The sequence below is a fragment of the Narcine bancroftii genome, chromosome 7 (genome assembly GCF_036971445.1).
Source record: "Narcine bancroftii isolate sNarBan1 chromosome 7, sNarBan1.hap1, whole genome shotgun sequence".
Classification (NCBI taxonomy): domain Eukaryota; kingdom Metazoa; phylum Chordata; class Chondrichthyes; order Torpediniformes; family Narcinidae; genus Narcine; species Narcine bancroftii.
In genome coordinates this window covers 166,290,352-166,318,074 of record NC_091475.1, presented here as the reverse complement: position 1 = coordinate 166,318,074, position 27,723 = coordinate 166,290,352, and the positions used below count along the sequence as shown (strand labels likewise).

At 42.3% G+C, this 27,723-nt stretch overlaps 1 protein-coding gene and 1 long non-coding RNA gene across 2 annotated transcripts in view; one reads left to right on the top strand and one right to left on the bottom strand.

The window, feature by feature from the left end:
- The window catches only part of LOC138739333 (LIM and senescent cell antigen-like-containing domain protein 1), a 122,195-nt gene extending 121,649 nt beyond the window's left edge, over positions 1-546 (bottom strand). Inside the window, exon 1 of the mRNA XM_069891149.1 lies at positions 188-546. Coding sequence (XP_069747250.1) covers positions 188-216 — 29 coding nt within the window. The 5' untranslated portion in view covers positions 217-546. The remainder of the gene's footprint in view (positions 1-187) is intronic.
- Positions 175-26,046, top strand: LOC138739335 (uncharacterized). Its single transcript, XR_011342181.1, has 3 exons — positions 175-611; positions 20,495-20,615; positions 24,961-26,046. It is a non-coding gene; the product is annotated as an uncharacterized lncRNA (long non-coding RNA).
- The last annotated feature ends 1,677 nt before the right edge of the window (positions 26,047-27,723 follow it).

Genomic DNA, 27,723 nt, shown 5'->3' with positions numbered 1-27,723 from the left:
TGGCCTCGTTTCCATTGTTTTGGTTAATGCATTGAACAGAACACAAACTACAAGAGCACTAATTGCAGCCCCCCCCCCCCGCCGAGCCCGCCTTGGCCGAAACAAATTAATATGAAGACAAGCTCAAGGCACCGTGAAAGCAGAATGCAAAGTGCACTTTCTTGCCTCGTTGTGATTTTTTTTTTACCTTCCGGTCATTCCAGCAACGGCAAACATTCCCTGTGACTGTCAGACTGCGTCCTCTCCTCTCTTCTCCCTCTCGGCCGTCCGTCGCCTCTGCGACCGAGGGGCCCCAGCGAGGGCGATGCTGCTGCCGGCAACCCAGAGCTCGCGCTCGCACCTCCGAGCTGCCAATCATTCACTGACAGACCGGTCTGCGGGAGGAACCGTGCGAATTGGCCGACGAACCTTTGTGGCGGCAGTGGAGAAATGTAATCACTTCCACAGGCAAAAAGGGGGTGTGGACATGCACGCCGACGCAGAAAGGGGATTGCAAACGGAACCCCGCGTTGCTAATAGGAAAAAGTTCCACTTTTACACCCTTGAGCTGCCTGCGATATGATTGCTTCACTTGGTGATGTTCAACATTCAATACTGAATCTCACACACCAGTAAGTTAAAGAATAACTTCTGTGTCGATGATTCATTGTGGAACAAGGCGAGTAGTTTATAAGTCCATGCAATCATAAAAAGTGCATGGTGACACTTTCAGAAAAAGGAGTCCGCATGGCTGTGAGTGGGAGTTCATGTCTCACCACTTTGCTCAGAGATCCTTGAAACGGTGATGAGAAAGGGCTTTAATAGAGGCCCTGAATAGAAGGTTAGACTAGGATCCGAGGGGAGGTGGCCAATTGGATTCAAGATGGTTTTCGTGGAGGCTGACTTTACTGATTGGAGGCCTGCGGCTTCAGGGGTTGGTGTTGGATCCACTATTGTTTGTTATCGATGGCATTGGAGTTGGCATAATTACTAAATTTGCAGATGACGCCCAAAAGTGCTGGTGAGGTGGACAGAGGGGAAGCATGACCAAGTGTACAACAGGATCTGGATCAGTTGGGAAGATGAGCCAAGGAATGGAAAATGGAATTTAAGGCTTTCAAGATTGAGGTGTACTTTCGTAAGTCAAATAAGGGTAAGATTTACACGGCGAATTGAACAGCACTGCACAGATGCATAGTTCCCTGAAAGTGGCAACTCAGATGGACAGTGTGATGAAGAAGGTGTTTGGCACATTTGCTTTCATTGGGCAGGGTAATGAGGGCAAAAACGGGGACCTCATGATATAGCTGCACAAGGTGGTGGTGAGATTACACGGAGGACTGTGCGCAGTTCTGGTTGCTTAGTTATCGGAAGGTTGGAAAGGCTGCAGAGGAGATTCACCAAGATGTCACGAAGATTAGCGGTCTTGAGTTACAGGGAGAGATTAGATAGGCTGGGTCTCTACAAAAAACAGAGGGGTGACCCTATAGAGGTTTAGGTAAGAGGGACCTTATGGGCAATTTTCCATTCACCTAATCCTCTTGTTTTCTGTAAATGTTTTGACCTCTTTTCAGTAATATTTCCCTTCATAAATTTTACAATCCTTACTAATAAGCACATCTCTGGTATCCTATTAGCCCCAAAGTTTTAATTACAAATTGATTTTTTGCTGACTATTTCCCATCCACCCTCACCCTCAATCGCCCACCACCAATTCTCCTGCATTTACAGTTGAACCAAAATCAAAATCCTTCCCCTGTGGATCTGAAAAAATGTTCTTTCTCTGGTTTTGATGTGCTAGTAGTTCTTGGAAATTACTCACCCTTTGCCATTACGACAAACTCCATCTTTGCTCTTTTTGAAAGTAGGCTTTCAACGTGAGCACAGATGACGTGTTCATTCTAGTCAACCAGCATAAACTTTGGCAGGATCACATTGTGTTATTTCTCAACCAAAATGGCTTTGAAAGCAAGGATATTTCAATGACTTATTTTCCTTTTGTCTTGATCGCCCTTTACATTCTCATAACTTTGCACAAGACTGGGATCGAGTCCTATCTGTGCAGATATCTCTGCTAATCATTGCTTTCTGTTATTCTCTAATAGGGTGAGATGGTTAGCATTAGTGGTTAGGGAACTGCTATTATTGTGCCAGTGACCCGGGTTCAAATCCTGTGCTGTCTGTAAGGAGTTTGTACATTTGCCCCATGTCTGTGTGTGTTTCCTGCTTCCTCCCATCTTCAAAACACATAGGGTTTGTAGATTAATTAGTGTATTTCGATGGTACGGGATCGTGGCCCGGAAGGGCCTGTTACCATGCTGTAACACACAAAAAAAATAATTGCTACTTCTCCTATGCTTCCAACTGCGCCAGTTTTGATCATCTATCACTGGGGGTTTATCCATCTACATCAGCTGAACTTTTCTGTGAGCCCAGTTTTTTTTGCACCTTAGATCCTCTTCCCATGTGAATGTGGCAGGCACAATGGTAAATTTACACAATCATTATCCAGAGGTCATGACTATTGATAATAAGACAAGAGTTTGAATCTTAATATGGCAACTGGAGAATTTAAATTTCTATGATTATATACACCTACATTTATAGCTGGTCTGAGTAGTGGTAATGATGAAGATGTCTCAATGTCATAAAAATCCATCTGGCTCACTAATATCATTTAGAGAAGGTAATTTACTAGTCTGGCCTTTAATATGAGTCTGGGCCCACTCTTAAATACACCCTCAGTACAGGGGAAATTAGGGACGAACAATAAATTATGACAGTTCCACCTACATCCAAATTTTAAAAATGTTCAGCACCGAATTATTAACATTGCCTTCCATATATTATTCTACTTAACATTATTTTCTCAATTTCATCCATCTTTAATTGTATCCCCAGGGCCATCCACTGAATACATTTTGTCTCTTTCTTGAATATTTTCTGTTCTTTGGCCATTTTTCTCAAATACCCTTACTGAAATTGCATCATCATTTTTTTTCTGATCACAATATCAATATAACTCTGGTCAAATTCATAAACAATTAATGGCAACCGCCATTGTCCATTAAAGGTAAAGGTTGTCATGTAACATGACCTTTAAAATGTAACATACATGAAACTTTGTCTACCACTTTGTTCAGCACCCCTTACAGAAATGAAGCCCCAGTGAGGAATAAACTTGTGACCCCTGGTTTTCAGGACCAGTGCTCTCACCACTGAGCCATCGAAGCCTCTATGTCCCCTTTGTCCTATGTACATCCCTTGATATGCTGAGTTGTGTCATTTTTCATCAGTTTGTCTCCTTTGACCAAATCTGTAAGGCTATTCTTTCTCCTCCTTCAGAATCTACACACAGCAATGTCACCTTCTGAGCTTCTGTCTTTAACTGTCTTTTCTTCACTGACACAGATAATCACCACACTGTGCAACCATTGATACAATATTTTAGAATCATAGATGGATACAGCAGAGAAGCAGGCCACTTGGCATTAGCCATCAACCATCCATTTTATACTGATTCTACATTAAATGCATTTTCAAAATTTTCTCGTAATTTTCTTCAAATCTCTCTAAATTCTTTCACCAAATTATAAACTGGGCGATTTCCCAACCCACTCATCTTTGGAATGTGGGAGGAAACTGGAGCACTCTGAGAAAATCCATGCCATCACAGGACTATACAGACAGAGCCAGAGGTTGGGATATGGTGGCTCTGGCTGTGTGAGGTTGCAGATCTGTGAGCTGCACCAATTGCCTCAGTCTCCTTATTGTTTCAAGGTTTCAAGATTCTTTTATTGTCAAGTAATTTTAAAAAATGTAATATTACACACAATTTCCTTTGGACTGTCGTAAGGTAGACAAAGAGTCACTATTAGTATTGCCTGGCGCCCCTTACAGTAAATGAAAGAGAAGGAAAGGAGAGCCTCTGAGTGTCTGTGGATTCACCTTCAGCGTTCTTGGACCCCTGTCCTATCCTTTGGCAACCTGATCTCCAGACATGAGTTCTTAGCTCCTGAGGCCCTTTGGGAGTCTGTCTTGCCCTCAGCACCCTCTCGAATCCCAGTTCCGATTCCTGGTTCCCATGAGCTAGTCTCCAGCAGCCCACAGTCTGTGTGGGTCCTTTGACTGCAAGTTGCTAAGAGTTCACAACCTGCGTGGGTCCTTCAGCCTCTTGCTGGTACACTACTATGGGTCTCCCCATTTTCTGGTGCCTTTGGTCCAATTCTCACCTAGAGTCTGCAACCCCTTGAGGCCATGCCAGTGCAGACGCTGCCTTCTTGAGCACAGACCCCATGGTTGCAAGATTTTAAATAAAAGCACCATTAGCTCCTTTAACAGGCCATTTAAAGCATGTATGGAGGCTTCAGCATTGCAGTCAGACCATGTGAAGGAGTGCTATGTCTCTGCTCCCCTCTCCCCGATTATGTACCAGCAGCTCTGGCAGCACCATCATATTTTTTTTAATCATTACGATCCACAATATATGTGTATTTTATTGATCATGTTTTGTTAAGATAAACTTTAAAAAGTGGACCTCTTACCTCCTCATGCCACCTCTGCTCTACATAAGATCATGACTGATCAGTGTTGGTTCTTCATATAGATAACTGGAAAGCACTTGGTTCTTACAAACCCTTCCATTAGGCTTAAATCATTTTTCATTGTATCTAACAATTTGCTCAATGGTTCCAAAGGGTGTGTTTACATTATTCACTTTGAAATCACTTTCCATGTGCAGGTACATTCTTTGACACCAGATTAGAATTTAGCTTTTACTGGTTCAATCCTATTTTTTTTTTCCCCCTGCAATCATGGTTCACTTTGAAATAATAATCAAATATATCTTTGAAGGTGTCTCATATGACAAGGAAGCATCCTTACAGCCTTCACAAGGCTTTCATGACTTAGATATTTAATGGCACCTCCTTGACTTTAACACAGTACTCTAATTCATTATAGGCAGTTTCGTACAGCTTCAACAGTATGTCCTAAAATATATCCTCTACTGATCTATGGCTGTAATTTAGAATTAAAGTGCCCTCCATAATGTTTGGGACAAAGACACTTTTTTTTCTTTATTTGCCCCTGTGCTCCATAATTTAAAATTTGTAATCAAACAATTCACATGTTATTAAAGTCCACATTTCAGATATTATTCAGGGTTATTTCTATACATTTTGGTTTGAACATGTAGAAATTACAGCACTTTTTATACATAGTTCCCCCATTTCAGGGCACTACAATGTTTGGGACATTTGGTTTCACAGGTAAGTACTCATGCATGTTTAATTGCTTCATTGGTTCAGGTATTAGAGAACTTGGCTTGCTTCTAAATTTTAGATCACCTTTTGAGTCTGGAGCTGCCATTTCTCAACACAAGGACCAGAGTTGTGCCAGTGAAAGTCAAATAAGATGCTATGAGGCAGAAAAACATGAATAAAAAGCAAGAGACATCACCCAAACCTGAGGATTACCAAAATCAACTGTTGGAATCATCATTAAGAAGAAATACCACAATGGTGAGCTCAGTAACCGCAAGGAAGAACTCCACTGTTGATGACAGAAGAATTCTCATCATAATGAATAAAAATCCCCCAATGCCTGTTTGACAGATCAGAAACACTCTCCAGGAGGCAGGTGTGGATGTGTCAATGACATTATGAACAGAAAATCAGAGGTTACACTGCAAGATACAAACCACTAATTAGATACAGAAACAGGATGGCAAGATTACAGTTTGCCAAGAAGTATTTCAAAGAGCCTGTAGAATTCTGGAAAAAGGTCTTATAGACAGATAAGACCAAAATTAACCAATATCAGAGTGATGATTAGAACAAAGTGTGGAGGCGTAAAGGAACTGTCCAAGATCCTAAGCATACATACAAATTCTCATCTGTGAAACATTGTGGTGGGGGTGCATGACTGCCATAGGTACTAGTGCACATATTCATTGATGATGTACCTGCTGAAGGCAGTAGCAAAATGAATCCTGAGGTGTATAGAAACATCTACTCAAGTTTGAGTAAATGCCTCCAAACCCATTGGACGATGCTTCATCCTACAGCAAGACAATGATTCCATATGTATTGCTAAAGCAACAAAGGAGTTTTTCAAAGCTAAAAACTGAAAAAATCTTGAATGGCCAAGTCATTCACCTTATCTAAATCCAATTAAATATGCCTTCCATAGGCTGAAGAAAAAACTTAAGGGGACAAGCCCCTGAAACAAGCAGGAGCTGAAGATGGCTGCAGTAGAGGCCTGGCAGAGCATCACCAGAGAAGATACTCAGCACCTGGTGATATCTATGAATCACAGACTTCAAGCAGTCATTGCATGCAAGGGATATGTATGCCACAAAGTACTTAACTCAATGTGACTACTTTAATATATGGTATACACCATTGCTATGTCCAAAACATTATGGTGCCCTGAAATGGGGGAACTATGTATAAAAAGTGCTGTAATTTCTACATGGTCAAACCAAAAAGTATACAAATAAAGAAAAAAGTGTATGTTTCTTGTACGGTCATGCACTTTGGTAGAAGAAATAAACGGGCAGATTATTTTCTAAATGTGGGAAAATTAAAAATTCCTAAATGCAGGATACCCTGCAGGTTGAGTTGGTGGTGAAGAAGGAAAATGCAATGCTGGCATTTATTTCAAGAGGGATTGAATATAAGAGCAGTGGTGTGATGTTGAGCTTTTACAAGGCACTGGTAAGACTTCATGGAGAATTGTGAGCAGTTTTGGGCTCCTCATTGAAGAAAGAATGTGCTGATGTTAGAGAGAGTTCAGAGGGGGTTTACAAGAATGATTCTGGGAATTAAAAGGTTATCATATGAGGAGCATTTGACAGCTCTTGGCCTGTATTTGTTGGAATTGTGGAGAATGGGAGTGGATCTCATTGAAATATTTCAAATGTTGAAAGGCATGGACAGAGTAAATGTAGAAAAATTGTTTTCCTTGGTGGGAGAGTCTCGGGCAAGAGGGCCCAACTTCAAGATTGAAGAGGGTCCACTTAGAACAGAAATGCGGAGGAATTTCTTCAGCCAGTGGGTGTAAAATCTGTGGAATTTGTTGCCTCAGGCAGTTGCAGAGGCCAGATCATTGGGTATATTTAAGGCAGAGATTGTTAGGTTCTTGAATTAGTCAGGTCATCAAATGTTATGAGGCAAAGGCTGGCAGTGGGGCTAAGCGGGGAAATGGATCAGGTCATGATTAAGTGGTGGGCAGATTCGATGGGCTGAATAGCCTATTTCTGATTATGTCCTATGGTTTTATGATCTTAAGGTGTCGAAACTCACACTTGTCAACTTCTGTTTCTGATAGCAAATATTATCAAAGAGTTTTTGCCATACTGCTTAACTTGAGAACTAACCTCCTTCCCATTCTAATTACGTATTAGATAAAAAAATGAGCAAATAGTTTACATTTCCAAATTGTCAGTTTTGTAGAATAGCTCAATGCCAGTTAAATACCAGCTAACCTCTGATGTTTTCCACCAGTACTCACATTACTATTCCCTCGAATGAGACCAATGGCTTCCTCTGGAAGTTTTTTGTCATTGCCACGATTTATATGGGACTCCTCTGCCTTCAACTTTTGTAGCAGTCTTTCATGTGAGATTTTATCAAAGGTATCCTTAATGTTTAAGTATTTTGCAATGTACACTTGGAATGTTACTCACTCATAATCAAAATCAGTTCAGCAGACTTAACTCTTCTGAAACAAGCAGGTCACAATGATGTTTGTAATTATAAGTTGTCAGCTTGTCATGACTTCTCTTGAAAGTAGGTGTGATATTTTCAATCCAATGAGACTAGACCCTGGTAATGACTTTAAGGGTTATAATTTGGAACCTTTAATGCTTAAGTACAGTATGCCATTAAATTTAAAAATGAAAGTTTCTCTGCTTCTTTTGCTTGTCATGGTCAAAGTCCTTGCCTATTCTACCAGTTCCACTGTACAGCCACTGCACAACCAAGTGGCTTTTATTCACATGCAAATTTTGTTGACATCAGCGGACTCATAAAAACTCCAAGGCATCATGGGGAAGCTCCACCCTAACCTCATCCAATCCACTTCATATTCTTCCAGACAGAGAATGAAAAAGAAGCATAACACAAGTAGAACTCATAACATACATTAGTTGTTTTAAATGACTGCGGATTAAACCGCAGACTAAGTACTCTGAAATACAAGCACAGATCAGAGCATGACCTTAACTTATTAAGAATTGCAGCTTTAAGATGATAGAAGCAGGAGAAGGCCATTATGCTCCTCTGGGAAGCTTCATGTTCTGTGAGATCATGACTGATTGTGTGCTTCAGGGCCTCTTTGCTCAATTATCCTCATATGGTTTAATCCCTATCATACCAATAATCTATGAATTTAAGATTTGAACATCCTAAATATATGTTTCTACAAAAAAAAGCTTTTGGATTTAGCAGTGATGCAAGAAATCTGTAGATGCTGGAGAACTGGAACAATATGCAAAGTGCAGGGGGAAATCAGCCGGTCACACAACATCCATAGAAAGTAATGTTTCAGGCTTGGGCCCCTTTTTAGGGTTGCCAAGATTTGGCAAAAGCCAGAATAAGAAGGAGGGGGTCTGGAAGGAGGACCACAGGCTTATAGTGATAGGTGAGAAGAGGAAGAAATTAAAGGAGCAGAGATGATAGGGCAGGCAGCAGAGGTTTTAGAAAGATGTACTTTGATAGGAAGAAGGAAAAAGGATTCAGAAGAAGGTAGGCTTTAGGTGACAGACGGAAAAGAGAAGGGATGGAGTCAGAGGAATGAGAGAAAGTGAGGTAGGGAAGGAAAAAAGGAGAATGGTAGGAGAGGGTTATCAGAAATTGGAGGTTGATGTTGATACCATCTGGTTGCAGACAACCAAGATGAAATTCAAAGCATTGTTACTCCAATTTAAGTGTGGCCTCAACCTAGCAGTACATGAAGACATGTGGGATAGAGAAGTTGAATTGAAGTGGCTGGCCACTTGGAAATCCTTGCTGTTGCAGAGAACAGAGCGAAGGGGCTTTAATGAAATGATCCTCTGACCTTTCAGATTTCTTTGGAGAAAACATAATCATCTGGGACTTTGACTCTTTCTTAAAGACGAGGAAGTTTTAAGAAACAAAAGGGAACAAGCACCAAGATCCAGTAACATTCCATTTCTGACACTCAACATTGTATCAAAACTTGACCAACTTTTCTGTTAAATTAAACATTAATAACCCTCAATTAACTGGCATAAGGCACCATTTAAAATGGAATTTGGTCAGTTGGAAATTATAAACATGGTGATCACAGCATCTGGAAATGCTTTATCAATTACATCTGCAGAAACCTCAACAACTTTAAAAATGTAATTAAAAATGATGTTTCATGTTAAAAAGAATAACATGTATCTAAGAATGATGACTAATTGGTATGAGAGAGATAGTGTGGAATGTACTGCTTGTCTGGTTTGGTTATCCATGCAATTTTTGAAAGGTGCATTATTAATTAATGCTTATTATTAGGTCGAGTCTGTGCTAAATCACAGGGCTGTTCCAACCCATGTATGAGCCCTGTAATTTACCTCAATCAGCTGTGGTATGCCAGAAAGCATATGCATTCACTGAAAAATTCAAAAGACAAAATCAAGCTTATCTGATTCATTTTCTTCAATCAGTGGCTGGCATTCATGATTTAAAGGGAAGTTAGCAGGAGATTTTATAATGCCATGGAACCACAACTGCTGGTATACTCAGAACAAGAATTGGGAAGAAAATTGTAATTTGAACTAATTTATGGTTTTTTTTAAACCTTGTCATTCATTTAGAAAAGATCTAACAAATAAATAACTATTAAAGAGTTATACTAGAGCATTTAGAAAACATGAAAAATAATAGGGAATGGGAACCATAGAATGGAGAAGGAAAAAGATCATCTTAAGACTGCAATATAAAGGCAGGGCTCTGTGTGGTGGAAATAATGTTCTAAAGGTGCATCTATTTCAATGCATGAAGTACTGTAGGAAAGGCAGACAAATTTAATGCATGGATTAGCACATGGAATTAGGATATTGTGGACATCAGTGAGTTTTGGTTGCAGGAGGGGCAGGACTGGCAGCTGAGTGTGCTGGGGCTCCATTATTTCAGACACAATAGAGTGGGAAGGATGAAAGGGGAGGAGTGGCATTGCTCATCAGGGAAAATGTCACAGCTGTACTCAGACAGGACAGATAAGAGGGCTTGTCTATTGAGGCTATGGGGTGGAGCTGAGGAATGGGAAAGGTATGACCACATTAATGGCGTATAATAGACTACCCAATAGTCATCAAGAATTGGAGGAACAAATCAGTAGAGAGACAGCAGACAGCTGCAGGAAACATAAAGTTGTGATAGTAAATGATTTTGACTTTCCACATATTGACTGGGAGTCCCATACTGTAAAAGGGCCAGATGGCTTTGAGTTTATCAGATGTGTTCAGTAAAGTTTTCTCAATTGAGGTACAAACAAGAGAGAGTGCAAGACTAGATCTCATTTTGGGGAACAAGATAGTATAGCTGATAGAATTATGTTTCTTTTATTTTTTATTTTATTTTAAATTTAGACATACAGCACAGAAACAGGCCCTTTTGGCCCACAAGCATGTGCCACCAAATTGACCTACAACCCCTGGTACATTTTGAAGGGTGTGAGGAAACCAAAGCACTTGGAGGAAACCCACGCAGATATGAGGAGAACGTACAAACTCCTTACAGACAGCATGGGATTCGAACCCAAGTCTCGATCGCTGGTGCTGTAACCACTACACTAATCATGTCACCCTCAATGTGTAGGGGAACACTTTGGGTCCAGTGATCATATTGTCATTAGTTTCAAGATAATTATGGAGAAGGTCCTTGGGTTAAAATTCTAAATTGCCGAATGGCCAATTTTGAGAAAATGAGAAAGGATTTAGAAAATATGGATTGGGATAAGTTGTTTTCTGGCAAGGATATGTGAGGCAAGTGGAAGCCCTTCAAAGGCAACATTTTGAGAGTACAGATTGTAATTTTCAGTTAGGATTAAAGGCAAAGTTAACTTGCAGAAGGAACCTTGGATTTTGAGGAATATTGGGGATCAAGTTAAGAAGAAAGAGGCATATAGTAGGTATAGGCATCAAGGAATAAATGAAGTACTTGAAATGTATAAAATATGCAAGAAAAAAACTTGAGAAGGAATTCAAGATAGTTAAAAGAAAACATGAAGTTACTTTGGCAGACACTGAGGAAAATCCTCAGGGCTTCTTCAGGTAAATTAAGAGCAAAAGGATAGTAAGAGACAAAATGAGACCTCTTAAAGATCACAATGGTCGGCTATGTATGTATGGAGTAGAAGAGATTTTTTTTGCATCTGTATTTACTCATGAAACTGGCACAGAGTGAGGCAAACAAGCAGTGAGATCATGGAACCTATTCAGATTACAGAGGAGGAGGTGCTTGCAAATAAGTGGGGAGTGGGGGTGGGGAGTGGGGGTGGGGAGAATAACTCCCCAGGCCTGACAAAGTATTCCTTTGAACCTTAAGGGAAGATTGGTATAGAATTTGCAGGAGCCCTAGCAGATATGTTTTAAATGTCCTTAGCTACAGGTGAGGTGCCAGAGGATTGGAGGATAGCTTATGTTGTTCCTTTGTTTAAAAAAAGCTCCAAAAAGAAACCCAGCAAATTATAGGCCGGTGAGGCTGATGTCAGTGGTAGGTACATTATTGGAAGGTATTCTCAGAGATTGGATGTTTGACTATTTGGATGGATAGATAGAGACAGATTAGGGATAGTCAACTGTCATAATTGTAGGTGGAGAGCTCGATCCTCCACCTAGCAATCTTGTCATTTTTGATTTTTCCCCTCGTGTTATTATAAAAATGAATGGGACCGAGCACTGGTCAGTGAGGAGCATAAATCTCCTACCAGCCAGGTAGTGTCTCAAGTACCGGGTAGATCATGTTTAACCAATCTTATAGAGTTTTCAGACTCTATGAAGATTGATCAGGTCACCCCTCAGTGTCTGACACTCCAAAGAAAACAAACTAAGTTTGACAAAACCTCTTCCAATAACCAATGCTGTCTAATGGAGGCAACATTCTGATGAACCTCTTCTGCACCCTATTCAAAGCCACCACATCTTAGCTACCATGCAGATTTCAGATTTACTGTCAGAGTGCATACAACCCTGAGATTTTTATTGATAGTGCAAACAAAAAACTGTGCAGCATATACATGTAAACAAAGAGTCCTTAAATGAGTCTCTGATTGAGTTTATTGTTGAGGAGCCTGATGGTGGAGGGGTAGCAGCTGTGTTCTGAATCTGGTGGTGCGAGTCTTGTAACACCTATACCTCTTGATGGCAGCAGCGAGAATAGTGGGTGTGCTGGGTGGTATGGATCCTTGATGACTGCTGCTGCTCTCTGATGGCAGCATTCCCTGTAGATGTTGTCACTGTTGGGGAGGGTTTTGGCTGTGATGTTTTGAGCTGTATCTACTACCTTTTGGAGGGTTTTACAGTTGTGGGTATGGGTGTCATCATACCAGGTCATGAGAACCAGAACATTCCAGCAGCTGGTCAGCACACTTTCCACCACACATCTGTAGAAATTTTCCAGTGTTTCAGCTGTCGTACCGAACCTCCGCAAACTCCTGAGAAAGTAGAGGCACTGATGTGCTTTCTTCATGATGCCATCAGTGTGTTGAGTCCAGGAAAGATTCTCTGAGGTAGAGAATCACCCTCTCCACCTCTCCACCTCTGATCCCTTAATAATGATTTGTCACTGGATTATACACCTCTGGTTTTCCCTTCCTGAAGTCAACAATCAGCTCCTTGGTTTTGGTGGCATTGAGTGCAAGGCTGTCATTGGTGCACCATTCAGCCAAGTTTTCCATCTCCCTCCTGTATGCCAACTAATTATCTTTCTTTATACAACCCACTACTGTGGTGATGTCGGCAAATTTGTAGATGATGTTATTGTCGTACTGAACCACTCAGTCGTAGGTGTAAAGTGACTAGAGCAGGGGAATAAGAACCCAGCCCTTTGGCACTCCGGTACTGATGGAGTTTTATGAGGAGATTATCAGGAAAGCAGAAGAAGGAAAGGCTGTGGGCTTTGTTTACATGGACAAGGCCACACATAGAATGTTAGTCAAGAAGGTTCAGTCACTTGGTATTCATGGTGAGGTAGTAAACTGGATTTGACATTGGCTTTAAGGGAGAGGCCAGAGAGTAGCAGTCGATACTTGCTTCTCGATCTGGAGGACAGTGATTAGTGGTGTGCCTTAGGGATCAGTGCTGGGTCCATTGTTTTTTTGTGATCAATATCACTGATATGGAGCTGTGCTTTGTTTCATGAGAGTTTAAAAGGCAAGCAGAATGGTGATTAGTGGGAGTCTGTGCTACAGATGGAGCCAGTAGCAAATAAAAAGAAGGGAGGCACAAGCAGAGGAACCAGTGTGTGAGTGGCCTAGTGTAGGAGTGGGGAGTTAGTGGCTTTGGCTCAAGAGTCTTCACTGAGAAGAGCCTGAGGATGTGCAATAGGTAAGATCTTTTCATAGTAACCCAGATAGATAGTAGAAATGGAAGCTAAGGCAATGGAATGCTCCAATTGTATGATGTGGGGAAATCTGGGACAGCAGAAGTATCACTGCAAGAGTTGCATCCGGGCTGCAGCTCCTTGCAGACCGTGCTGGGGAGCTTGAGCTGGATGTGCTTTGGATCATTCAGAAGGCAGGGGGGTGTGAGAGACAGAAGCTATAAGGAGACAGTCACACTGAAGAGTCACTGGGTGACTGTTGGGAGAGGTAAGAGGGATAGACAGCCAGTGCACAACACCCCTGTGGTGAATCCCCTCAACAACAAGAATACCCCTTTAGATGCTGGTGAAGGGAGGGGGTGGGGGAAATGATCTATCTGTAGCTGTACTACAAGGTCATTGACTTTATTTCTTAAGCTGTGTGCATTTAAATACAAAACCTTAAGTCCTGTATTTGTCACTTTTTAAACTCTGTGACGTTATTGTATTGCAACTCATCCCCATGCCTGCAATTCTGCCTTATCTGCCTGTCCTTCCACACAAGGCAACGGCCAGACCAATAGCACTCTGGTTGACTCTGACCCTCAGAAGGGAAGGGTGAAGTTAGGCAGAGCGATACTCAGAGGAGACTCAGTAGTCAGCGGAACAGATAGGAGATTCTGCAGCTGCAAAAGAAACTCCACAATAGTGTGTTGCCTCCCAGCTGCTCAGGTCCAGGATGTCTTTGAGTGGATGCAGAATATTCTTAAGGGGGAGGGGCAGCAGCCAAAGGTCATAGAACATAATGGTACATAGGCAGGAGTGAGGTAGAAGTACTGCAACGTAAATTTAGAGAGTTAGGAAAGAAGCTGAAGACCAGGACCTCCAAGGTGGTAATCCCTGGATTATTTCTGGTGCCACGAGCTGGGCAAGGTCAGAACAGTAAGGGAGCACAGATTTGAGTGGCTGATAAGAATATTCCAGGTTTCAAGTTCTTTGATGATTGGAAACTTTTCTGGGGAACTGGTGACCTGTATAAATGGGACAGATTACTCCTGAGCTGAAGTGGAACCAATATCATGGCAGGGAGGTTTACGAATGCTGTTGGGGGGATGTGTAAACTATATTGGCAGCGAGGTGAGAACCAAAGTGGAGGCGATTAGCGAACAAGTAGAGACAGCTAGTAGGGAGTTCTGTGTGGAAAGGACAAGCAGATAAGGCAAAAATTGCAGCCTTGGGGATGAGTTGCAACACAACAAGGACACAAAGTCGAAAAGGTGACAGATACAGGGCTTAACGTTTTGTACTTAATTACACACAGCATAAAAAATAAAGTGAATGATCTTATGCTACAGCTACAGATTGGCAGATATGATGTTGTGGGCATCATGAAGTCATGGCTAAAGGATGGATGTCATTGGGAGATGAATGTCCAAGGATACACAGTGTATCAAATGGATCGGCAGGTAAGCAGAGGGGGTGGTGTGGCTCTGTTGATATGGAAAAACATAAACTCATTAAAAAGAGGTGACATAGGATCAGTAGAACCACTATGGATTGAGTTAAGAAATCGCAAAAGAAAAGGACTGTTGGCCATTATATACAGATCTCCAAACAACAAATCACAACAGCAAACAGAAAATGCATGTCAGGAGGGCAATGTTATGGCTGATTTTAACATGCAAGTAGATTGGGAAACCCAGGTTCGGACTGAAAATGGAAGAGAGGGGAGTGCAGTCCTGATCACAAGAGAGAAGGTGTTTAGGAAGCTGAAAGGTCTAAGGGTAGATAAGTCCAGATGGGATGCATTCTCGGACTCTGAAAGAAGAGGCTATGGAGACTGTGGAAGCACTAGTAATGATGTTCCAAGAATCAATAGATTCTGGTGGACTGGAAAATTGTAAGGGACCCGCCACAATTTAAAACGGTAGGGAGGCAGCAGAAAGGAAATTCTAGATTGTTAGTCCAACATCAGTGGTTGAGAAGTTGTTAGGATCGATTGTCAAGGATGAGATTATGGAGTTCCTGGAGGTGCATGACAAGTTAGGCCAACGTCAGCATAGTTTACTTAATGGAAAATCTTGTCTGACAAACCTACTGCAATTTTTTGAGGAATCCACAAGCAGGCTAGACAAAGAACATGCAGTGGATGTTATATATTTGGATTTTCAAAAGGTCTTTGACAAGGTGCCAGACATGATGCTGATTCACAAAATGAGAGCCTATGGAATTACAGAAAAGATACTTGCATGGATAGAGCATTGTCAAGAAACAGAGTGGAAATAAAATGATCCTATTGTTGTTATCAGCGGTGTACCGCAGGGTCGATGTTGGAACCACTTCTTTTTACGTTTTACATTCACGATTTGGAATATGGAATAAATAGTTTTGTCGCTAAGTTTGCAGATGATATAAAGATTGGTGGAGATGCAGGTAGTGAGAAGGAAATTGAGAGGCTGCAGAGAGAAGTAGACAGATTAGGAGAATGGGGGAAAAAAAGAAGCAAATTAAATAGAATGCTGGCAAGTGTACGGTCATGCACTTTGGTAGAAGGAATGAAAGGTCAGACTATTATTTGAATGGGGATTTAATTCTAAATTCAGAGGTGCAAAGGGACTTTGATTCTTTGTGCAGGATTCCCTAAAAGTTAACATCCAGGTTGAATTGGTGGTGAAGAAGGCAAATACAATGTTGACATTCATATCTACAGGCAGGAATGTGATGTTGACATTTTACAAGGCATTGGTGAGGTCTCACTTGAGTATGGGTACAGTTTTTGGCTCTTCATTTAAGGAAGGATGTGCTGGCATTGGAGAGGATACAGAGAAGACTGAAAAGAATAATTCCTGGAATAATGGGATTAGATTATGAAAAACGTTTGATGGCTTTTGGACTGTACTTCAGCAGTGTGCCAGAGGATTGGAGAATGGCAAATGTAGTCCCCTTGTTTAAAAAAAGTAATAGGGAGAATCCTGGGAATTATAGACCAGTGAGTCATATGCCAGTGATGTGTAAACTAATGGAGAGGATTCTTAAGGATAGGATCTATGAACATTTGGAGAAGTACAGTCTACTCACGGATAGTCAGCATAGCTTTGTGAAGGGAAGGTTGTGTCTAATTGAGTTTTTTGAGGCAGTAACAAATAAATATTGATTGAGGTAGGGCGGTAGATGCAGTCTACATGGATTTTAATGCAGTATTTGACAAGGTTCCCCACCAGAGACTCATCCAGAAAGTCATGGGACACAGGATCAGTGGAACATCGGCTGCGGATAAAAAATCGGCTTGAAGGAAGAAAGCAGAGAGCAGTAGTGGAAGGAAAGTATTCTCCCTGGAGGTCGGTGACTAGTGGAGTGCTGCATGGATCTGTTCTGGGACCCCTGCTCCTTGTGATTTTTTTAATAAAGTACCTGGATGAAGAGGCAGATGGATGGGTCAGTAAGTTTGCTGATGACACAAAGGTTGGAGGAGTTGTGGATGGAGCTGAAGGTTGTCAAAGGTTATAAGATGATATAGTCAGGATGCAGAGTTAGGCAGAAAAATGGCAGATGAATTTCAATCCAGATAAATGTGAAGTGATGCATTTTGGAAGGACTAACCAGAAAGCTGAGTACAGGGTTACTTAAGAGTGTGGATGAGCAGAGGGACCTTGGGGCGCAAATCCATAGATCTCTCAAGATTGCTGCACAGGTTGATTGGATATTTAAGAAGGCCTATGGGATGCTAGGCTTCATTAATAGGGGGATTGAATTCAGTAGAGAGGTCGTGTTATAACTCTACAAATCTTTGGTAAGACCACACTTTGAGCATTGTGTTCAGTTCTTGCCACCTTATTATAGGAAGGATGTGGAAGCTATAGCGATGATGCAGAGAAGATTTACCAGGATGTTGCCTCGATTGGGAAGCAACTCTTATGAGGCAAGGTTAGCAGAGCTGGGACTTTTCACTTTGGAGCGTAGAAGGATGAGGGAGATCTGATAGAGGTCTCCAAGATTATGAGAAGGATAGATTGGTGTAGTGTGAATAAAAGCTCTCACAAGTGGAGGGAGAACAAAAGCTTTTATTAGCTTATAACTAAGGGTAGGGACTCACAATAGTCTTCAGGAGGGTTCTGGGTTTACATGTGAGCAGATGGGATCGGAGATTGGAGGCAGGGCCAGCCATCAGCACAACACACTACCAGTGAATCCCAGTTCACTGCATTCACCCCTTCCTGTAGAATTTAGGCCCTGTGAATGAAGACAGAGAACATGGGTTCAGAAAAAAAGGTTGAAAAATATACAGTTATTGACAAATTTACAGATTTAAGTGGTCTGGGGGTCTGGAAATCCTGGTGGAGCACCCTAGCACCAGGGGGCCTTAGACTCCTTGGGTCTCCTGGTCCTCTTGTGAGGGAGGAGAGGTGGGCTGATTCTCCAGCTCAAAGTTGGAGGGGGATGCACTTTCCTCCTGAACTGGATCCCCCGAGACCCTGACTGGGGGTGGCGAGAATGAGCTCCGTGGCTCACAGGGCACCTGAGGCAATGGACCCTTTGTTCCAGTGGGTGCCACGTCCCTGATGGAGACGGTGTCCTCCCTGCCATCCAGGTACTCCACATAGGCATACATGGGATTGGCATGGAGCAGTTTCACCCTTTCCACCAGTGGGGTCGGTCTTGCTTCTCCTCACAAGCTTCCTGAGAAGGACTGGTCCAGGATTGGTGAGCCAGGTTGCGAGTGTAGTTCCCGATGCCAACCTTGTTTTGAAAGTGAATAGCAGCTCATGAGGAGTCGTGTTGGTCGTGGTACATAGTAGCGACGAGATGGAATGGAACGCCTTAGGGAGAACTTGCTAGCGTGAGTCTGGAAGGTTTTTTGACTTCAGGGGCAGTTTAACAGCCTTCCAGACTGTGGCATTCTCCTTTTCAACCTGCCCATTCCCCCGGGGGTTGTAGCTAATAGTCCTGCTGGATGTGATGTCCCTCATAAAAGATGAGCCCCGGTTGCTATGACTATACCTAGGATACCCGAACGGTGAAAATGGTGTCTAGGGCCTTTATGACTGATGAAGTGGACATGTCTGGACATGGAATGGTGAATGGAAAGTGGGAGTACTCATCAATGACAGAGAGGAAGAGGGTGTTCCCATTCATGGAGGGGAGAGGTCCCTTAAAATCAACTCTGAGCCGTTCGAAGGGCATGGATGACTTGATCAGGTGCACCTTTATGGGGCAGTAGAAGTGCGGCTTACACTCCGCGCAGACCTGGCAAAACCTGGTCATTTCCCGACATCCTCCATGGAGTAGGGCCAATTACATGCCTTGACAAAATGAGCCATGCGGGTGATCCATGGATGGCAAAGCTCATTATGCAGAGACTGCAATTGGCCGGTGTGTGCAGAGGCACAGCTTCCTCTGGATAAGGCACCTGGAGGGTCATTAAGGGCTCCTGGCTGATATGCAATGTCATAATTGTGGGTGGAGAGCTTGATCCTCTACCTAGCAATCTTGTCATTTTTGATTTTGGCCTTCTTGATATAAAAACGAATGCGACCGAGCACTGGCCAGTGAGGAGCATAAATCTCCTACCAGCCAGGTAGTGTTTCCAGTGCCTTATGGCTTCTACAATGGCTTGACCCTCCTTTTCCACAAATGGGTTTTGGAGTTCGTGGTCTTGCAATGTCCGAAGAAAAAAAGTGCAACTGGCCTGCCTGCCTGGTTGAGGGTAGTGGCCAGGGCTACGTCCAAAGCGTCGCTTTCCACTTGGAAAGATGCATTATCGTCCACTGGGTCCATGGCGGCTTTCGCAATGTGGTTCTGGAGGTAGTTAAAACCTGTTTGGGCTTCAGCTGAGAGGGGGAAATCAGTGGCTTTTAAGAGAGGGTGAACCTTATCAGCATATTGACACTAGGCGTAATATGAGAAAATCCCCAGGCATCTCCTCAAAGCCTTTGAGATCCTGGAGATGGGGAGCTATAATGGGGCTCATTCTATTTGGATCGGAGCCAATTATGTCATTCTCCACCATGTAGCCACGGATAGCCAGACATTTAGTCCTGAACACACACTTGTCAGAGTTATAAGTGAGATTCTGGGCTTTTGCCGCATGGAGAAATCTCTGGATTTTGGCGTCATGGTCTTCTAAGGTGTGGCCACACATTATCAAGGATGGGGAAGGTAGCCTTCAACCCATACTCATCCACCATTCTGTCCATCTGCCTCTGGAAGATAGAAACCCTGTTATTGATACTGAAAGGGACCCTCTGGAATTGATAGAGATGATCATTAGCCTCAAATGCCGTTTATGGACGGTCCTCGTAATGGATTGGCAGCTGGTGATAGGCAGCTTGCAGGTCGATGGTCGAATAGACCCGATACTGTGCAATATCATTCACCATATCCAAAATTCGAGGGAGGGGGTATGCGTCCAGGGGTGTTTACCGATTAGTAGTTTGGCCATAGTCAATTACTAGCCTGGACTTGTTTTCCCCTTTTACCACTACCACTTGCACTCTCCATGGGCTGGTGCTAGGTTTGATGATACCTTCGTCGAGCAGAAGTTGTATCTTAGACTTTATAAAATCTCGGTCTGCTCTGCTGTACCTCCTGCTCTTGGTAACAATGGGTTTGCAGTCGGAGAACAGATTCGGGAAGAGAGGGTGGGGGATCAATATTCAGTGTGGAGAGGCTGCATGTGAGTTCTGATTTTAGGGTTCCTCCATTCTGAACCGTTACAGGGGGGAGGGGAACAGAATACTCCAAAGTCACGCTTTTAAGGTGACACAGTAAGTCCAGGCCCATCAACACAGGAGCACAATTCATCAAGTAGATACAAGCAAAATTTAATGAATTACCCCCTTCAGATGACAGATGTTCCATACAATGTCTTGCAAGGAATATGCGGTAATTGGAAGGATACATCTTCAGGTTGTATTTTTGCACAGTCTGTGAGTATGAAACTTTCAGTAGAGCCCATGTTGAATGTCCGTTTACCTTCACAGTTACTATGGAGTTGCTGAGCTGGTGAATTCTGTCCTGATCTAGGACCATCAAGGCTAGGACCCCAGAGACTCCATACTCCTCACTTGAGTGGTCCCCAGCATCCTGGGTTGCTCTGCATGGGTAAGATGGCATCGATCTCGTGGTACGGCAAGATGGTCATCTTCCTTCCTCCTCCGACTATGATGGCAGAGAGTTTGAATTTGGGTCCCAGCAAGATGGCTGCTGAGCCTTTTCGCGCCGTTTCCTCACTGCCACCTTCCGTTGACGTGTAGTGTAGCAAGTGGGTTTGGGTGAATTTGGGGCAGACAGCATTGGGCTGGAATCAGATCCAGGAAAAGGTGCAGGCCGTGGACTTCCCCGGCCTTCCCTTGTGCGACAAATCCTTGCCCAATGCCTTTCCTTACTTGCCATAGCTGGAACACACCGAGTCTTTAGTCAGGCAATGAGATCGGGGGTGCTGGCTCTTGCCGCATAAAAATCACTCCCTAGCATGCGAAGTGGTAGCCATCAGGGCTGGGGTAGCGGGAGCAGCCCGTCCTTGGAAGGGCTCACCTGGGTGAAAGAGCTCACTGGCTTCGAGGTCATTGTTCTCGAGCTTGGCCTGTTCTAACGATTTAGCCAGCTCAACGTGACTAGCCAGTTCCTTCTTTCCCACCTCGAGTAGAGTGACCCAGATCTGTTCTTCCACACGAATGCGTTCTGTAACCACTTCGTACCTGCACTTCTTGGCAAGTGTCCACAGATCCAGCAGGTAGTCATCGATAGTCTCCCCGGCCACTGGTGACATAGAGCGAGGCAGTGCCTCACTAGGACCTCGTTCTGTGACTTTAGGTACCGAACCTTCAATGCTTCGATAGCAACGTCGTATGTAGTGCAGTCCCTAATGACTGTATACCATTTTGTTCCTACCCTTGAAATGAGTGCAGACCTCCTGAGTTCATCGATATGGAAGACATCTCTGCTCACGTTCAGGTAGGCCTGGAAGCAGTCTAGCCAGTTCGTGAAGACCTCAGCCATGTTGGGGGACAGAGGGTCTATCAGCAGCGTATCTGGCTTGAGCAGCGCTTCCATTGTTAGGGAATAAGCTAATAAAATTATAGGACAAATAAAAGCTCTCACGACTGGAGGGAGAACAAACACTTTTATTAGCTTTTATCTATAGGTAGGGTTTCACAGTAGTCTTCAGAAGGGTTCTGGGTTTAGGCGAGAAACCAGGGTTATATATGTGAGCAGTTGGGGGCAGCGATGGAAGACGGGCCAGGCATCAGCACAACACACTACCAGTGAATTCCAGTTCACTGCAATAGGGTGGACAGCCAACAAGATCAGCAAACACCAGAAGCCATATATACAAAGTTAAGAAAGGGAAGTTTAGGAGAGACATCAGGGGTGTTTTTTTTACATATAGAGTTGAGGGAGCCTGAAATGCCTTTTACGGGGATGGTGGTGGAGGCGGAAAAATTTGGAGTATTTAAGAGACTCATACAGACACATGGATGAAAGACAAATAGAGGGTTATGGGGTAGGGTGGGTTCAGTTCTTTTTTTATAAGAAGGGATATATGGGTGAGCACAACCTCGAGGGCCAAAGGGCCTGTACTCTGCTTGCTGTATTGTTCTATGTACTCATTGGAGTTCAGAAGAATGAGGAGGGAACCTTGTGGAAGCATTTCAAATGTTGAAAGGCTTGGACAGAGTAGATGTGGCAAAGTTGTTCCCCATAGTAGGGAAGTCTTGGACAAGAGGGTTCAATTTCAGGATTGAGAGGAGCCCATTTAAAACAGAGATGCAGAGGAATGTTTTTACCCAGAGAATGGTGAACCTTTGGAATTTGCTGTCGCAAGCATTTGTGGAGGTCCAATCATTGAGTGTATTTCAGGCAGAGATTGATAGGTATTTGAAAAGTTAGGATATCAAAAGTTATGGAGAAGATGGGAGAAGCCACAAGGGATTGCAGACTCCAGGGAAGCAGATGACTGGCACAGGGAACTAGAAAACAGGGAGACAGCAACACCCTCACCCTCCATTTGAAGAGAAGCAGAGGAGATGATCTGTGGCACAGTAACCACAGTGGCAGACCATTGAGGGGCTCTATGGTTGAGGAAGTGGTGGGCTGTTGGTGACACAAGGCAAGAAACCCACACAGGCTGCGGGCTGCTGGAGACTGTAGTCAAAGGACTCTTGCCAGGCTGCAGGCTGCTGGAGACTGGCGAGACAGAGATGCGAGAGGGTATCGAGAGCGCTGGAGGTTCCTAATTGTGTTGGAGGTTCGGATTTGGAGCTCAGGTTGCCGATAATTTGGGCTGGAGTCAGTGTGGCTGCGCAGGCTGCAGGAGCACTGGAAGCGAATCAACAGACACTTGATGACTCTGAGGGGACTCTCTTTTGCTTCTCTTTCTCCGACTGTAAGAGGCCCCAAGCAGTTTCTGCTGATAGTGAATCTGTCTGCCTTATAGCAGACAAAAGGCAATTTTTGTATAGTATTAAGTTTCCATTACATGACAATAATGGAATCTTGAAGATCCTGAGTGGGAAAATTGATCAGCTTATGATAGAATGGTAGAGCAGACTCAGTGGGCTGAATGGCCTACCTCTGCTCCTATATCTTATGGTCTTATGAATGATAACGTGGTAAATTGGATCAGCAAGTTTGCAGATGACACAAAGATTGGAATTGTTCTGGACAGCGAGGAAGGCTTTCAAGGCTTCCAGAGGGATCTGGACCAGCTGGAAAAATGGCCTGTAAAATGGCAGAGGGAATTTAATGAAGACATGTGTAAGGTGAAACATTTTGGAAAATTGTTCAACATAGAAAAAGTTGTGTAAGACATTGGTGAAGCCATATTTGGAGTACAGTGCAGTTTTGGTCTCTAAGATGGCCTTCTCTACATCAGAGAGACTGGGTGCAGACCACTTCACTGAGCACCTTCACTCTGTCCATGTCAATGACAGGAATCTCCCAGTGGCCATCTATTTCAATTTTGTGCCCCACTCCCATGCTGACGCATCTATCCATGGTCTCATTTACTGTCAAACCAAGGCCACCCATAAATTGGAGGAGCAACACCTTATTTTCCATCTGGGCACTCTCCAACCCAATGGCATTAACATCAACTTCTCTGGTTTCTGCTAGCCTACTCCCATTTCTCCCTCTCTTCCTTATCCCTCTGTCTTCTTTACTCCAGCTCTCCACCCTATTCCCTGTCCATTCACAGAGCCTTCCCTCTCCCCTTGTTTGTTGGTGTGCCCTCCCTCACTTATCTACCTATTACATCCTGCCAGTGGGACTGTGGTCTTTTCCTTGCCCCTCCCCTCCACCATTTTGTTGGGGCGACGGCCTACCTTTTGCTTATTCTTTGATGAAAGGCTCAAGCCTGAAACATTGGTTATGTGTCTTTATTTTTGCTATATAAAGTACATTGTTTTACCAGCTGAGTTTCTCCAGCATTGTGGTTTCAATATAATATCCAAATGACAAGAGGTGAAGTTGCAGAAAGACTTTGCTGTATGCGTGAGTAATGTATGAAAGATTGGTGTACGCATATAGCAATCAATTTGAAAAGCTAATATAATGTTATTTATTATTGGAGGAACGGGATTCCAAAATAGGAAGACTGTGCTTGGTGAGACTTTGTCTGGAGTACAATGGTCTTAAACAAGAAAGGCTCCAAACACTGTGATTTTAGTTACACAAAATGCTGGAGAAACTCCACACATCACACAGAGTTCTTCATGTAGTAATCTGGAGGTCTATGTGCAGTATTGCTTTCTTTAGAGATGAATATCAAAAGACTGGAAAATGTTCTGAGAATTACCACTAACCACACAGACAATCCAGCTCAATATCGGTGCTCAATACGGTAAAAATTTGGTACCAAATTATACGTCAGTTTAAGTGGACGGCGACATCAGTTCTGGATCCCTTAAATAACAATCACTTAGTCACCTTCAGTCACTGATCCTTTTTTTTTAAAACATGGCAAACTAAAGGTATCAAATGTCTTCAAGATCTTTGTGAAAAAAATAACATATAATTTAAGACATAACATCACAGTAGTCGAACAAATTTGGGAACCGTACATGGAACACAACAGAGAAGTCCTACCGCGGACCTCCACCGCCTAAAATGACAGAAGAAGACGACGAAATGAATTGACCCAGTGTTTAAAAGTAGAAGACACAAATTTCTTGTTTATTTTCATTGTGTGATGACATTGTTTAATGGGTTTAATGTATCATATAGGTTGAACGTTGAGTGGGTGGGGAGGAAAAAGGGGAGAAAATGACACTGTGTATATTCAAGAGGGAAATGTTTGTGTGTATTTTGGTTAGTATGGTTCATAGTGTGAAAAATAAAAATAAAAAAAAAGATCTTTGTGTGGCCAGAGTGTTTAGCAGCTTCGCCTCTCTGTCACACACAAATGGCTTACCTGGCTTACCAAAATATCTTATTTTGCTATTTTCAGATTGAACATTTTATTTTGAAGTCTTTCCCAAACCTGCCAAACAACTCTGGGGAGATTGAGGATCAGCTAATCCAGGAGTGAGAGGGACAATTTCAAAAAATTATAACTTTTTTATTGTCAACTAAAAGTCATTCACTTTCTAAAATAAAGACAGAATGGCAGCAAGAATTGGAAATGGAAATTGAGAAATCGTTGGAAGAGCCTCGAGAGAATTTGTTCTACCACCTCCTGTGCTCCCTTTGGAATTAGTCAGTTAAAGGTGCTGCACATGGTTCACTTTTCTAAATCCAACCTGTCAACTAATTAGCTAATAGAGGACAAATGCAACAGGTATAATGGCTCGCCTTGCCACCTGAGACACACATTTCATCAGTGTCCCAAAATCAGTGTTCTGGAACAGAGTCTTCAACACACCATCCAAAATATTTAAAGTCAATTTGCAACCTTGCCTGTGTGCAGCAATATTTGGCCTTTCTGACAATTCCCTAAATTCCCTGCAGAAGGACGTGGTAACATCTGCATCCCTATTAGCCAAGCATCTAATCAGTTACTCTTGAAGTCTGATAAGGGTCCTATTACATAATGGATTAAGGATATCAGTTTATTTATTAAACTGGAGAAAATCAAATGCACATTAAGAGGTTCCACCAGAAAATGTGTCCATAAATCACCACCTTTATTTCTCTCAATTACGAGTGCTTTTGGACGAAAAGATTGTGAGACGGTTGTACCTGTACTATTGCTAATATACCGATAATACTGTCAATGAAGGTACCAGGGTGGTCAGGGAATGGGGGCCCAGGCATGTTTCTGAGGATATATGTGAACATTTGTGTCTATGTGTTGGTTTTTCTGTTTTAAAAAAAAATGGGAGCAAAATCTGAAGAATGTGTACAAAGTTGTTTTTATTTAGTGAAAACCAACTTTATTCACCAAAGCATAAAATAAAAACACAAGTAATCTTCCAAATTGTATTGAAAAGTTGGTATTCATTAAATGACAATATTAGAAGCACGTTGTATGAAAATAAAGTGATATTTAAAGGCAATGCAGCTTCAGTAACATGTTTTTCAGGATAAATATGAATGTGAGGCAGTTATACAAAATAGATGATGATTTACCATTTGAAACATTCTGGAAGAGGCCTAAAAACATTTGTGTTTCCAGTGGCACATAAAGTACCTGATAAAATATACAGAATTGCCTGAAATTCCCATTAATGGAGCATGTAAACAATATAACAAACCCTAACCTGAAAGATGTACACAGATTGGCCAATATTATGATTTTAAAAGTTCACTTATTAAAAACAGATATGAGCACATAGATGCTCAATAAATATATTTTGAAAAAAAATGGGTAGGTTATTTTATGAGGAGGTATTGAACTGATGTTATATCTGCCGCGGCTCAGAACCATGAGAAGACTGGGGTCCTGGCAAAGTGAAGATGAGAGGTTCTCTTTTGTGGGGTTGAAAAGTCAAAAACCTGCAAGAAAAACATAAAAATGTTAAAAAAATTCAGGAGATCTGGCTGCATCTGTGGTAAGAGAAGCAATGACCTTTTCAGACCAAAGAATCCAAATGGGAAAATGAAAATTCATCACTTTTTGAATTGCAGAGGGGTTACAGGAGGGATGAATGAGACAAAGGGAATATCTCTATCTGGGAAGAAAAGTTAATATTACAAATTGTAAGTCCAACAGTAAAAATGGCCAGTTCTAATCTAGAAAAAAAACTTGATATCTGAAATTCTTGAATTCAATGTTGAGACTTGAAGGGTGCCATGACAAAAGAGCTGTAATGTTTCTTCACCTTGTGTTAGGTCTAATTGGACATGAGCAGGACAGTGCAGACAAGTCAGAACAGGAGTGAGCTGAGAATTACAGTGGCAGACCTCAAGCTTGGGGTTGCACCTGTGGGCTGAACAGTGGTATTCTGGGTAACTATTTTGCAGTCTACATTGGAGAAACCAAATACAAAGATCATGAAATAAACGTTGAATGTAAATTAGATTGGAGGAAGTGCACTTGTATAGCTTATTCACCTGAACACAATCTCTGGGTCCCTGGATAGTGCAAGGGGACTAGTTAAATGAATAGTTGCATCTCCTGCCATTTCTTAGAAAAGTGCCATAAGAAGAGGACTGGAGATGGAAAAGCGTACTAGGGAGATGTGATGAGAGTGGTCTCTTTGAAAGGGAGGGTGTGGAATTGTGTTTGATTCTGGAATTTCACTGAAAGAAGCAGAAATAGCAAAGGACAGTCACTGAATGCAGATACTGGTGGGATGGTCGATGAGGACAGATTATATTGGTTTAGATTGCATTCCATCTTCTCTAGTAGATTATGCTGATGTTTATTATCAAATTTTCAATATTATTCTGGCTGTGGAGATGCACATTTTAAGGCTGCATTACATCAAACCAAAGTATGGCACCTTTTCAAATTGAAAAATAGTGATCTCTATATATGGCTCTCACCAGAGTTGGTATGAAAGTTTACAATTTAGAAACTTTTTTTTCAAGGAATTCACCCGAGAGTGGATATTTGTCTTACATAATTGACATCCTGAATAATGTTACAGTACAGGGTTAGATAGATGAAAAGGATATTAGCCTTGTAAAAGAAACTGAAACCATGTGGTAACACGTGTATTGTTTTAATTATATTACTAAGAAAATTAATTGAATATATATGATTTAATCCACCCTTTACTCTTGTAGTATGAAATCAGAAAAAAACAAGTTTTACCTCTAAACTCCA